Source organism: Elephantulus edwardii, unplaced genomic scaffold (genome assembly GCF_000299155.1).
Source record: "Elephantulus edwardii isolate Elephantulus edwardi_28Jun2011 unplaced genomic scaffold, EleEdw1.0 scaffold00116, whole genome shotgun sequence".
In the NCBI taxonomy this organism is placed as follows: Eukaryota; Metazoa; Chordata; class Mammalia; order Macroscelidea; family Macroscelididae; genus Elephantulus; species Elephantulus edwardii.
In genome coordinates, this window is record NW_006399866.1 from 11317067 (window position 1) to 11330859 (window position 13793).

General features: G+C 36.9%; 1 protein-coding gene and 1 pseudogene across 1 annotated transcript in view; both read left to right on the forward strand.

Annotated features, from left to right (window-relative positions):
• Positions 1-13793, forward strand: part of RC3H2 (ring finger and CCCH-type domains 2) — a 64779-nt gene that overhangs the window by 20017 nt on the left and 30969 nt on the right. The window contains exon 4 of the mRNA XM_006892590.1: positions 3328-3561. Coding sequence (XP_006892652.1) covers positions 3328-3561 — 234 coding nt within the window. The remainder of the gene's footprint in view (positions 1-3327; positions 3562-13793) is intronic.
• LOC102867593 lies at positions 6443-7147 on the forward strand (annotated as a pseudogene).

A 13793-nucleotide genomic window follows, 5' to 3' on the forward strand; every position in this document is an offset into this window, starting at 1 on the left:
GGGATGGGTGTGTCAGAGGCGGTGCGGTTGGCGCAGGATAGAGCAGGGTTTAGGGCTGTTGTGCATAGGGTCGCTATGAGTCGCAAACGACTCGATGGCACATAACAACAACAACATCCCTCACTTTGTCAAAACATTTATTTGGCCTTTCAACATTCTAAGTGCAGTACTCAAATTCTCTTCTGACCTCCACTTCTGTTTTTTATTTTTCCTTGTCTTTCTAATGACCTTTTGCTTTCTTCTTGGATGATATCTTTGATGTCATCCTACAGTTCATCAGGTTTTTAGTCATTAGTGTTCAGTGCCTCAACCCTGTTCTTGAGATAGTTTTTAAATTTAGATGGGATAGTCTCTATGTTGTATTTTGGTTCTTGCAGACTTATTTTCTTCAGCTGCATGTGAGTAGTTGATGATCTGTTCTGTAGTCAGGGACTAGCCTGGTTTTGACTGCTGATAATTGAGCTTCTCAAACGATTTTCCCCCCCCAGATATAGTCAGTTTGACTCCTGTGCAATCTGTCAGTTGAAGTCCATGTGTATAGTTGTTGCTTGTGTGGTTTTTTTGTTGTTTGGTTTTTTTTGTGTGTGTGTGTGTGTACCATCAAATCTGATCTGACTGGTACAGGAGGAGACTGTCCCTCCCTCTCCAGCAAAGCATCTGGTGGATTTGAGCTGCACACCTCTGGGATTGCAGTGCAGCTTCTTGCCGCTAGGCTACCAGAGCTCTCCTGTTGCTTGTGTTTTTAATGAAAGTGTTTGCAGTGAATAAACTGTTAATTGTACAATCTCCAGGCTCAATTTTTGCAACCAAGTCCATATTTTCCACCTACCAGTCCTCTTTTATTGTTTTCATTTTTTTCTTTACAGTCACCAGTTTTTATTAATGAATTTTGGTTGTATCAGTTTCAGGCTGCAAAATTTCATAGAAATCCTGACGTTTACTTATCTTTGGCTTTAGTTGTGGCAGTGGTATGTTTGAACCATAGTTGTATTAATATAGGTCTTTTTTTGTATGCATATAGACTCCCAGCATTGTACTGCAGGGTAGATCTTGAAATGGGTAGATCTTGAAATGGTCTTTTTGACTATGATTCAAAGCAGTTCTTTCTCAAGTTTTCACTCCCAGCGTAATAATCATATGATTAATTTAAAGAGAGACCATACCAGTGCATCTCAGGTCACTAATGCCTGTTGCTTTTATGTATTCTATTTTTGACAACTTAAAATTTTCCTAGAGTAATACTTAAATATTTAACACACTCTAGTTATTAATGAATATTTGCCGCTGTTTCCCTTTATTTTTTAGTATCTTCCAATCTGAGAGCTCTACCTCCAGTACTATATCAAATGGTATTCTTCTTTATTCATAGGGTTTTTTAAAGCCTATTATTTTAGAAATGCTTCTTAGTTGTTGTTCCTCTCTGCTGAAATCTATCAACCTTTGGTGACCCTGCTGGTATTTGAAGTAATAGTGTCATAGCTTCCAGCATCACAGCAATCTATAAGTCACTCCTATACAGCAAACTGACAGACAAGTACTATACTCATGAGAACAAATAATAAACAAGCACACAAATCCATACCTAGGCTATAAAATAAGTAGCAACATGCAAATTTCCTTCAAGTCATCCAACTATTAAAGAGTTGTAACTTTAAGGGATAAACCATAAAAACAAGCAGGCTTGTAAATAATCATGATCCACATGGTGTCTCTTGGTCCTCTGGCAGTCAGGCCAGTGTGCCTGCTTCCTGTGGAAGGCACAGGCTAGCACAAAAGTATGTAGTCTATCAAATATTTGCTATGGAAAAGGCAGAAATATTAGGCCAGAGTAAAAGGGTATGTACAATTTAAATAGAATGTATACATTATTAAGGTGATGATTTTTGAGCAATGATTTGAAAGAAATTAGGAGAAATGTCTTTTAGGTTTCTGAGAAAAGAGTGTATTCCAAAGAAGGAATAGCCAGTACAGTCTCCTGTGTGTGCTTTCGATCATCAGAGAGCAGGAGGAGAGTTTACTTGGAACAGTATAAATTATGAATATTACACCAAATGAGATAATATGAGAGGAAATAGACCATTTGGTGTCTGTTTACCATTATAGGCCAATTAAGGATGAATTATTCCTTTGGATGAAATTGAGAGTCAATGTAGAGTTTTGAGCAGAGGAGTGACATGATGTGTCTGATGTCTTTATAGGATCATCGACTACTTTGGGGAATTAAGTGTGTTAGAAGCAGGGGATAGGTTAAAAAACCTTGAGGACAAGGTAAACAGCAGTGGTCATGGTTAGAAGTGGTTAGAGTTTACTAAATTATTTTGTTGTACATGAAAGAGCAGAGAATGAACACTAGAAAAGATGGGTTGCCATCAGCTGAGACAGTTAATGTTACAGGTAAATTGGGTTAAGGTGGGAAGATCACTTTTGTCATGTTAGGTTTGAGATATCTGATCTTTGTTTTGATGTTGATATCTTGAGATTTGTGTTAAGGAATGAGGGTGAGCAATTGTAACTTTGGAATTCTCTTGAAATATAGATTTAAAAAGTTGAAACCACAAAAATGACTTAAAAAAAATAAAGAAAACTAATAGAATGGATGTTCTGGAAGCCACCTAAAGTACTTAAAGGAAAGTTGATCAGCTATACTGAATGTTATTGATCAGCTATATCTGTTGTTGAAAGGCCAAGAAAGAAAAGGATTAAAAGTGGTTATTCATTTTAGCAAAGTAAAGCTTACCATTGTTTTGGCTCTGATGGAAATAGATTTTAGCACAATACAACTAGAGATAGTGAGTATACCAACTCTTTAAGTTTTTGCTACAATAAAGAATTAGAGAAAAGCTTGAAGGGGAAGAGCTATCTATAATTTTTTTTAAGATAGATACTTATTCTTAGTATCAGTGGAATTGATTAGGGAGTGAGGAAAAATTAGTAATTTGGAAGAATTCCTGAAAAAAAAAATCCTTGAATTGCTAAAGCAAAATAACATCTAAATGCTTACTGTTCAGCAGTATCCTCAATATAGTGCGTACAATGTTTATGTCAGATTTTATTTTTATTTGTTGTACTTTAAATGTACCTTCAATTATTTACTGAAGATGGAGAACAAACAAAATAAATCTAAGTGCTTTGGGGGGCTTCAAAGTTATTTTAGAGCAGTGTATAACCCAAACAATGGGATACCCAAAAAGATCTGAAATTATTAAAGTGGATTCTTATTACTGAATAATTATATATAGAACAAGAATAATCACTGCTGGAAAAATGAAGGTGCCTTAAAAGTAGTTCATTGGAAGTTCAGTACTCTTTGTTTCCCTTTTTCTTAAGGTGTAGCTAGTTTGAACCAGAGTGCACTGAGTCGACCAATGCAGAGGAAACTGGTGACACTTGTCAACTGTCAACTGGTGGAGGAAGAAGGTCGTGTAAGAGCCATGCGAGCAGCTCGTTCACTTGGAGAAAGAACAGTAACAGAGCTGATATTACAGCATCAGAACCCTCAACAGTTGTCTGCCAACCTGTGGGCTGCTGTCCGGGCTCGAGGATGCCAGTTTCTAGGTCCAGGTAAGAAGCAGTAATAATATAATGACTACTTATCTTTCTTAAGAGTATAAAGACTTGAAGATACCAATTTTGTAGTTACATGTGAAGCTTCAGACTTAATTAATAATTCATCTTCTTTTTACGTAAAAATGTTGACATAATTAAAGATAGATTAGATTTTATTGATCCCTTTAAGAGAAATAACAGCACCAATTTTACAAATGAGAAAAATGAATTAGACACTCAAGATTACATAAGTTGTAAGTAAAGAAAAACAAAATTTTTTGTTTGGTCACAGAAATGAAAAAGATCATATGCTTTGTATTGTTTTTAAAACATGAAAAACAGGGGACCTCTGGTGGCCTACTGGCAAGAAGCTGCACTGCAATCGCAGAGGAGCAAGGTTCGAATCCACCAGATGCTCTGCCGGGAAAGGAGGGACAGTCTCCTCCTGTACCAGTCAGATCTGTTTTGACGGTACATGCACACATACAAATAATAAAATAAAATAAAAAAAAAGAATTAAAAAAAAAACATGAAAAACATAACTCACTCCAAGCTAATATAGAAAATAAAAATTTCCAAAGGAGGATTGTTTTAATATTAATTACTTCCTCTGTTTTATTTTTTAAATCTTTACGAGTTTTGCAGTTAATGAAATAATTGCTTTCTAGAATTATTGATACTTCTATTTTTGTTTCATTTACACCACACAAAAACATCAAAAACAAAGTGAAAAGATGACAAACTGGGCAAAATAGAAGTTATAGCACAAAGGGTGGCTATACCTAATACATATGACACTTGAAAAATTCAGAAAAGGACTAATTTACTCAAAAACTTCTATAGAAGATGGACAACTCATAATGAAAAAATAATACAGATAGCCTTCAAACCTGCTAAAAGATATTCACTGTCCATCATACTAAGAAAAATGTACAGAATATACTGAGATTCTATTTTTTTTTTTTTACCTATTAGGTTGGGAAATAGTAACTGAACAATATATTGTAAGCATTGTGTCTATATTTGGAGTTTGGGATAAGTTTGTCATTTGATTCTCATTAATGGTGGTGGTGGTGGTGGTGGTGGTGGTGGTGGTTGATTGCTTTTGAGTCTGTCATGGCTCATAGCAACCCTATGAACAAAAGACCTGAAGCCCTTCTACAACTATGGACATTTATCAAAGTTCATAGAGTTTCCAGAGACATATTATTTAGGAATTGGATGCCACTCCTGCTTCTAAAACCTGTCATAGTATGTTATTGTTGTTATGTGCCATTGAGTTGCTTGTGATGTACATCAGCTCTGAACCTTTCACTGTCCTGAGCCAGTCTTATTAAATCTGACACACCAGCCCACATTGCCCCAGTTACTGCATCAATCCTTCTCATCTGGGGTCTTCCTCTCCTGTGCAGTCCATCCACCCTTCTGAGCATGATGTCCTTCTCCAAGGACCGGTCTCTCCTGACCACATGCCCAAAGTAAGTGAGGCGGAGCTTCAATATCCTGTCCTCCGAGGAGAAACCTGGTTTTGCCCTCTTCAAGACAGAAAGATCTATTTGTTTTCTTGGGAGTCCATGGTATGTTCAAGACTCTATTCCAGCACTACAACTCCAAGGCATCTATTCTGTCACCCTTAGTCGTTATCCAACTGTCTGAAGCATAACAAATAATTGAGAAAACCCTGGCTTGGATTAGACACACCTTTGTATCTAGACTTGACATCGCTGCTCTTCAGCACTCTGGAGAGGTCCCTGACAGCAGATTTTCCCAGTGCAATTCATCTTTTGATTTCCTGACTGCTAGTGTTAAGAGTGTTGATTGTGGGTTCAAGCAAGCTGTTATTGCTAACAACTTCAATCTCTTCTCCATCTATTATGGTACTGTTTGTTAATTGGCCCAGTGGTGAGAATCTTTGTCTTCTTGAGGTTGAGCTTTGATCTGTATTGAAGACTACAGTCCTTGACCTTTTGCAGCAAGTGCTTCAGGTTTTCTTCAATTTCAGCAAGCAAGGTTTTGTCATCTGCATATCATAGGCTGTTAATGAGTCTTCCTCCAATCTTGATGCCACATTCCTTCTCATTTAGCCCTGCTTCCCAAATGATCTGTTCTGCCTACAAATTGAAAAGATATGGGGACAGGATGTATTCCTGATGCACTCCTTTCTGATTCTGAACCAGGCAGTGTTTCCTTGCTCTGTTCTGAGGACTGCTTCTTGGTCAAAGTATAGGTTTTGTATAAGCACGATCAAGTATTCTGAGTGATTAAGTGTTCTACCATTAATGATAGAAATACAAAATTGATGTTAACTTTTAAGTTGATATCTTTAAGAGGGAAATTCGGTAATATCTACCAGATTGATCTATTTATTTATCCTTTGACCCACAATCCCATTTCTAGTAATATCCCAAAAATATAGCAGAACCCAAAATACATAAAACTATAAAAAACACTACTTGTGGGGCCCGCGCTGCCCACATGGCAGCTGGAGCCGCCACTTCGGGTGCGGGCTCAATCGTCCCTTCCGCCACAGCTGCCAGGGTGGGTGCAGGCTCGCTTGTCCCCGTGCTTGTGTTCTTGGGCCGCCACCACTGCGCACACTCCTTTCTTCTAGACCACAGGGTTGAGAGAGGAAAGAATAGATTTCTAAAAAAAAATTCCATTTCTGCAGTGGTATGTGGAAGGATAATTTAATGCTGGGACCATACTCTACCTATACCTGGCTATTTGTATAGGCCTGTGCATGAGTGTTAAACCAGAAGGCTCCTTTAGATGTCGCTGAGCCAGTTACTATAAAAAGTATTTCACTTTAAAACACCCACATTTCAAGAACAGAGAAACTCACTATAAAGTTCACTTCATTGGAACCTGGGCTCCTGGAGTTGCAGTGTTGGAGCAGATGGATAATGGAGACTGAGGCTATATGATGACTGACCCAGTCACGTTAAATGTAGATGGACACTTGTGTACAACATCTCTCACCACACTGACAGATAATCCAGATTCTCTGCTTGGAGCCATGTTTGGCAGAGACTTCCCCACAGCTCAAGACTCTCAAGACAATTACTTCATTGATCGAGGTGGACTTCTTTTCCGATGTGTCCTCAACTTTTGAAGAGCTTCAGAGTTGATTTTACCCCTGAACTTTAAGGAGTTTGATCTGCTTTGAAAAGAAGCAGATTTTTATCACATTGAACCCATTATTCATTGTCTCAGTGACCCTGAGCCTTAGTAACCCGTGGATACTTTTGAAGAAGTTGTGGAGTTATCCAGTACTAAGAAGCTTTCTAAGTACTCTGATCCAGTAGCTGTCATCATAACTCAATTAACCATCACCACCAAGGTCTGTCCTTACTAGAAGGCATCTCAGACTATTTTACCAAGTGGAACAAGCACATGATGGACACCAGAGCCTGCCAGATCTCCTTTACTTTCAGACCTTGTGATTATCACTAGGAAGTTTCTCTCCAGGTGCATCTGATGGAATACATTATGAAACAAGTTCTTCATGATCTGCAACACCCGGGTGTATCACATAAGTGAGCGGGCCAACGAGGACACGGTGGAACACAACTGTAGGCTGGCCCAGAAGACAGTTGGCTGAACACTGTCAAGAAGCTCCTGGAAATGGACTTCCCGGGAGATGTGGAACAGACTGGTTGGTTTGGGAGTGTGTTTTTGTGGTTTTTTTTTTAAAATCACAGTGTGGGATTTCTTTTCTTTCCTTTTTTTTAAAAAAAATTGTATTTATTTGAAGGGGTTGAGGACCAGAAAGGAAGATGGGTGCTCCAGCCAACTCCTCCACGTCTGTTCCTTTCACTCCGAGCATGCATGTGCAGTGTTTAGTCTCCAGATATCTATTTTATAAAACGAAGTTTGAAAATCACTATGGTCTATAATCTACCCTTTAACAGAGACTTTTTTGTTAATTACAGTGCTAAAATTAAATCTGATTAAATGGTCCTTAATTCAACACTAGACAGGACTCAATTAAATGCAGGAATGAAAGGAAATGTTGCGTGCTGTGATGCCTTTGATAAAAATCAAAACAACCTGCACTGCGACTTAAGTCTCCAGACCAATAAGCAGTGTTGTAATAGTAAAGGAAAACTGTTCCAATCATTTTAAAGTACTTGTTAAGTACTGCTTTTTATAGTTGTGACAACTGTTTCTTTCTGTGCATGTAAATCAAGCAACCAAATATCTGTAGCCATGGAAATGTTTGAATAGAAATATTTATATTGGATTCCAGATAAAAAATATCCCTGTGGTAGAAATTTTACTTTCTGTGCCTGGTCCAGTATAATTCTCAAGTGTACTGTCTACCAGGAAAAGAAATAAAAAAGTGAAATATGGAAATTAGGTTTATATTTATTGGTTGTTAATATTAAAGGGGGAAATAATTTTCCTTGGGGGAAAAAACCAAACTGCAACACTATTTGTGACAGCACACATCTGGAAACAACCCAGATTGGGTTTGGGAAATAAGTTATCCTTTCAGTGAACTATGCTTCTGTAGAAGTACATTGCACTTGTAGAATGAGGATAATGTATTATGTGCTAGGGTATAATATCAAGATATAGTGTTAAGTTTCAATATAAAAACAGAGTTCGCAGCATATTTTGTTTAAGAAAGGCAGCATGGTATTGTTAATATATTTTCCATTGAAATAATGACAGGAAAAAGAAAAATTTAATAAAATACAGAAGAGCTCTCTGAATGAACCTTGTTTTGTACTTTTAACTTTGGATCCATGTAAATGTCTTAAGTAATTTTTTTATTTAATACAAGTTTTAATAAGAATGAATAACCAGAAACCACACCTCCTCCTGCCACTTGATTCCAGCTCATCATGACCAAGGACATAAATCTTCATGGAAAGAAAACTGCCCTCCTTCTCCTATCGAGCTGCTAGTAAATTTGAATGTCTGTTCTTTTTCATGTTACATGTAGCACACTTATACCACCAGTGCCCATTGAATAAAATTAGTTCTGTTTAGGAACTTATATAAGATCTTTAAAAAAAAACACCACAGACCTAAATCACATTGGTACTAAAAATATATCTTCATCATTTTGTTGGTATTATTCTTACTAAGTTTGAAAAATGATTCTTTATGCATATATGTAAAGCAAATAATTAATTATAATGCTATTAAGAACTAGGATCTCCAGCATTTAGAAAATAAAATTACCAGCACAAATTTAAAAAAAAATACTTTCAATCTTAAATCTGAATTGATGATGAATTAATTTATTTTTCATTTCCTAAAAACTGCATATTTTCTAGGCCTGTCCATTGAAATAACCTAGAAGCAGTGAATAGCCATAGCACTCAGATTGAGTCTTTACTTAGTATAATTTCCTACTTAAAAGAAGTAAGATGCTTTAGGCTAGTTGGTTTGTGCTAGAATGTTGTAGGGTAGAAAATGAGCATGAAAAGGATTAACTCTAGAAAGTAAAAAAATACCAGTGAGGGAAAGGCAGTATCTAATAAAGGGATGATCCACACATCACTAAAGAAAGAGAACATAGAAAGCAATAGAATGATTCATGGAAATCAGAATTTCAGAGAAAACGTGAGAAAAGCATGATTTCATCAAGAGTATTGAAAATAGTGTTATTGAGCAAAATGTTTAGGAATGATTGGATGAAAAAATTTGACTTGCAAACTTTTGCTCAAATCATGCTGAAAAATGTATAATTAAAAGGCTGAGTATACTGTTTTCGTTGATGTACATTAAAGTTTGAAGGGACTCCTACTTACTATAAATGGGACACATTGAACATTAGCACGAATAATAGCAAAAATAGATTGAAATACATAGTAAATGTGTGAGTATCCATAAAGAAAATGAGTTTGTAGTGATGGTAAGGCACCAACACCCTGATCCTTGAAAAGAGGGAAACAATTGAAGCTTGATTCTTCCTTCCTTCCCCTCCCTCCCTCCCTCCCTCCCTCAAAACTGTTTGAAGGATGGGTGATGAGTGATGGTTCATCTTTTAATAGAATTTCATCAGTAGAACTTGTTGTAGAAAAACAAATGATAAAATTGGAAAAGCTTCATTTTCTAGCTCCAAATGAATTAGTTAGCCTAGACAAGAATGATTAGTAGCACCACAACAAGATAAAGCACATGAAGAAATGTTTGATTAATGTTTGATTAATTTAATCAAATCCCTATGCACATCCAAAAACTTCTCCAACAGGGTGAAAAGGGAAGCCACAGACTGGGAAAAAGTGTTTGGTAATGACATGTCAGATAAGGGACTTATATCTAGAATTTATAAAATACTTGAGCACCACAACAAAATAAAGGCAAATAATTCAACTGAAAAATGGGCACAGGATATGAATAGACACTTCACCAAAGAAGACATTCAGATGGCCAACAAGCACATGAAGAAATGTTCAAAATCCCTAGCTCTAAGAGAGTTGCAAATCAAAACAACTATGAGATATCATCTCACTCCAGTCGGAATATCAAAATTGAACAGAACAGCACGCGACAAATGCTGGCAAGGTTGTGGAGAAACTGGAACCCTCATTCACTGTTGGTGGGAATGTGAAATGGTGCAACCACTGTGGAAGGCGGTATGACGCTTTCTCAAAAATTTGCAAATAGAGATACCATTTGACCCAGCAATTCCACTACTGGGAATATACCCCAAAGAGACCATAACTGACATTCAAGCAGATATATGCACACACATGTTTATCACAGCTCTGTTCACAATAGCAAGGTGTTGGAAACAACCCAGGTGCCCATCAACAAACAAATGGATAGAGACGCTATAGTATATTCACACAATGAAATACTACGCTGCATTGAAAAACAAGGAACTCATGCAATATTATTCAAAATGGGTGAACCTGGAGGACATTATGCTGAGTGAAATATCTCAGTTGCAGAATGACAAATACTGCATGGTGCCACCTCTGTAAAATGGGACTGATATCAGGGTTGGGGTAAGACTGAGAAAAACTGGATAAATTGCATATACTGCATTGAAACAGATGAGGGAATGAGTAATTTTAAAGCGATGTATGATAGGGTATTATGGTTATCACAAGAGTCCTCAATTAAGGTTGCATAGTGGAGTATACTTAGAGCGGTGGGAGGGGGGTGTGTGGGGATTGTATATCAAAGAAAGAATTTTTCTTTTACTTTTCAAAGAGAGGAGTGAACTGGGGTCGGGGCTGGGGGGCAGGGGGTATGGCTGGGCAGGGAGAAAAGTGCAACAATGAATGAATGGAAATCCAAAAATCTCTGTAAATGTTCATTAAAATTATTAAAATTTTTTTAAAAAAGAATGATTAGTAGCCATTAACACTATTAGTTGAAAATTGATGGAGAAATTGATAATGAATGGATATCATAGCATAATAAAAGTGAGACAACTGGACTTTATGAGTCTCCTGATAAGATGATGATGTTGTTATGTGCTGTCGATTCATGACTCATAGCAACCCGATGTACAATAGCTCTGAACCCTGCTCTATCCTGAGCCAATCTTATTGTCTCTGACACACCTACCTCCAATTATTTCAGTCACTTATTAAGTTCTTCTCATCAAGAGTCTTTCTCTCTTGTCAATCTGGAGACTAAGGTGCTCCTGACCCAGGCCATGGTTTTTGCACTGGCATGCGTCAGAAAGCTGGATAGTGACTAGGGAGGATAGAAGGGGAATTGATACCTTTCAGCTGTGATTCTGGAGAAGAGTATTGAATGTACAATAGACTGCTAAGAAAATGAACAGGTTTGTCCTGGAGAGGAGTTAAACCAGGCTGTTCCTTGGAGGCAAGGATTCTGATGCTCCATCTGATACACTCTGGACATGTTGCATGAAGGGACCAGTCCTTGGAGAGGGACATCATGCTTGGAAAGGTGGAGGGACAATGCAAGAAAGGAAGACCTGATAGGATACGTTCAGCAAGAAACAAAAGTGGTTCTGAAAGTTGCTCTAATTTACAGGAAATAAAGGGGGTGGAGGAATATGTTACTAATACAAAAAGCACAAAATTAACCAAGCACAGATTATGGGAAAATCTTAAGAAAAATTATTTCTTTAACAAATGAATGTATTTTAAGAAGTAGAATGGAGGCTGGTGAAGAAAATAGATTTTTTTTTTTCCTTGAAAAAAATCTAAAAATATTCAAAAGCATTGTGCTTAGACTATTTGAATACTCACATTAACTGAAGAAGATAATTTTCGAGACAGTGAGGGGATCTAAACAAGGACTAGGTGTTAGCTAATATTAAGGAATTACTACTACTTTTAATAGGGAGCCCTGGTGGCCTAGTGGCAAGAAGCTCCACTACAATTATGAAGGTATGTGGTTTGAGACCACCAGCTGCTCCGCGAAAGAAGGATGGGCAGTCCTTTCCTTTGTGATTAACTGCCTCTGAAAACCCACTGGAGGGTCAGCTACGGGTCAGTTCCAGTTCTGTGATACACAAGCAACAAACTATTTCTGTTGGAGATAATGTACTTTTTTTGTGTGTCAGTTCTTCCCTTTATTGTGTTTAAAATTTTGTCACCTTTATATTCCTTCACAATAAGTGATACTGCATAAAACAATTGGTAGGCACATGTGGTGGCATAAAGAAAGAACAACATTGCCATGGCTTAGTGCTAAGAAGAGTGCTAACCAAGAGGCACATGGTTTAGATCCACCAGCTGCTCTGCGGGGAAAATAGATGGACAGTCTCTTCCTGTGTGAGTTACCATCTCTGAAAACCCACTGGGAGGTCAGCTCTGCAACAGCTAAGATTGCAAAAGATTAGCAGAAGAAAGCCCCTGGACTTAATTTTCTCTGAGATTTTCCTTTCCAGTTTTGAATTTATCTTCTGGGCTGTTTTGTAGAGAGAATGTATTTTTAAGAAATAGTTAAAATTCTTATTTATTAGAAATGTAATGACATATTCAGAGATCAAATTATAATCTGGGAATTACTTCAAAGTACTATTACTGAGACCAACTTCATGAGCAGGTAAGGAGTAGATAAGATCTAATTGGCATGGAGCTCTGGTGGCCTAGTAGCAAGAAGATCTAATTGGCATGAGTTTTGCATGTTACCCTACCTTTTTTTTTATGTTTAAAGTTTTCCATAATAGGAAGTTCAGTTTTAAAATACTGCCTTTAGATGTTTTCTCATGTCTGATTACCTAACTTTTTGTTGTTGAGTACCAACCAACTCATAACTGATCCTTCAGGCAGTTTATCAAAGGCAGAAATCTCATGGGAGTAGATTAGCTTCCTTTCTATGGAGCAGTTGGTAGAAGCAAACTGTTGGCGGCACAATTCCTTCTCAGTACGCCACGAGGACTCCTTTCATTTAACCTAAGAAGCTTATTTTTGGTTTTACAACTCAGAAAAAACAGCTCAGTTAAAAACTAAGGACTTCAACAGATATTTCTCTAAAGAAGACACAGAAAATTATCTAGTAAACAAAAAGATTTTCATCATTTTTAGGGACATTCATATTTAAACCATATTGAGATGCCATTTAAATATTAAGGGGAGAGGGAGGAAATTATGCAACAATGAATGAATTTTTTTTACGTGAACTAGGTGCAAAGGAGGATAATATGCAATAATGAATGAATGAATGAAAATCCACCTTTTCTGTAAGCTTCTATTAAAATCACAATTGTTTTAAAAAGTGAAGGATAAAAAAAGGTTAAATAGATATACTTTAAAAATATTAACAAGTATGGAAAATAGAAAACTCACTCATCACTGGTGGGAATGTAACATGGTACAGCAACCTTGAAAACAATTTGGTGCTTCCTCAAAAAGTTAAGCAAATATTCAGCAGTTTTACTTTCAGTTTAAAGAATTTTTAAAGAATAAAGAACAGTATTCAAGCAGATATTTGTAAAATCAATAGTCCCAACAGCACCACTCATTTAGCTAAAAGATGCAATCTAAATGCATTACGGATGAATGAACAAAATATGTACATCCGTACAGTGCAGTTTTATTCAGCCATAAAAAGACACAAATTCTAAGTCATGTATTGAATGATTCTGTGTATGTGGAGCATTCAGAAAGTATATCAGTTCATAGAGACAGCAGGCTGGTGATTGCTAGAGACTTTGGGGAGGGGTTTGGAGTATCATTTGTGGATCCTGAAAATGCGTTGGAACTAGTGAACTGATGGCAGTAAAACCCAGTGAGTGTAGTAAATGCCACTGAATTGTGTGTTTTTAAATGGTTCATTTAAAAAAATTTTTATTTTTT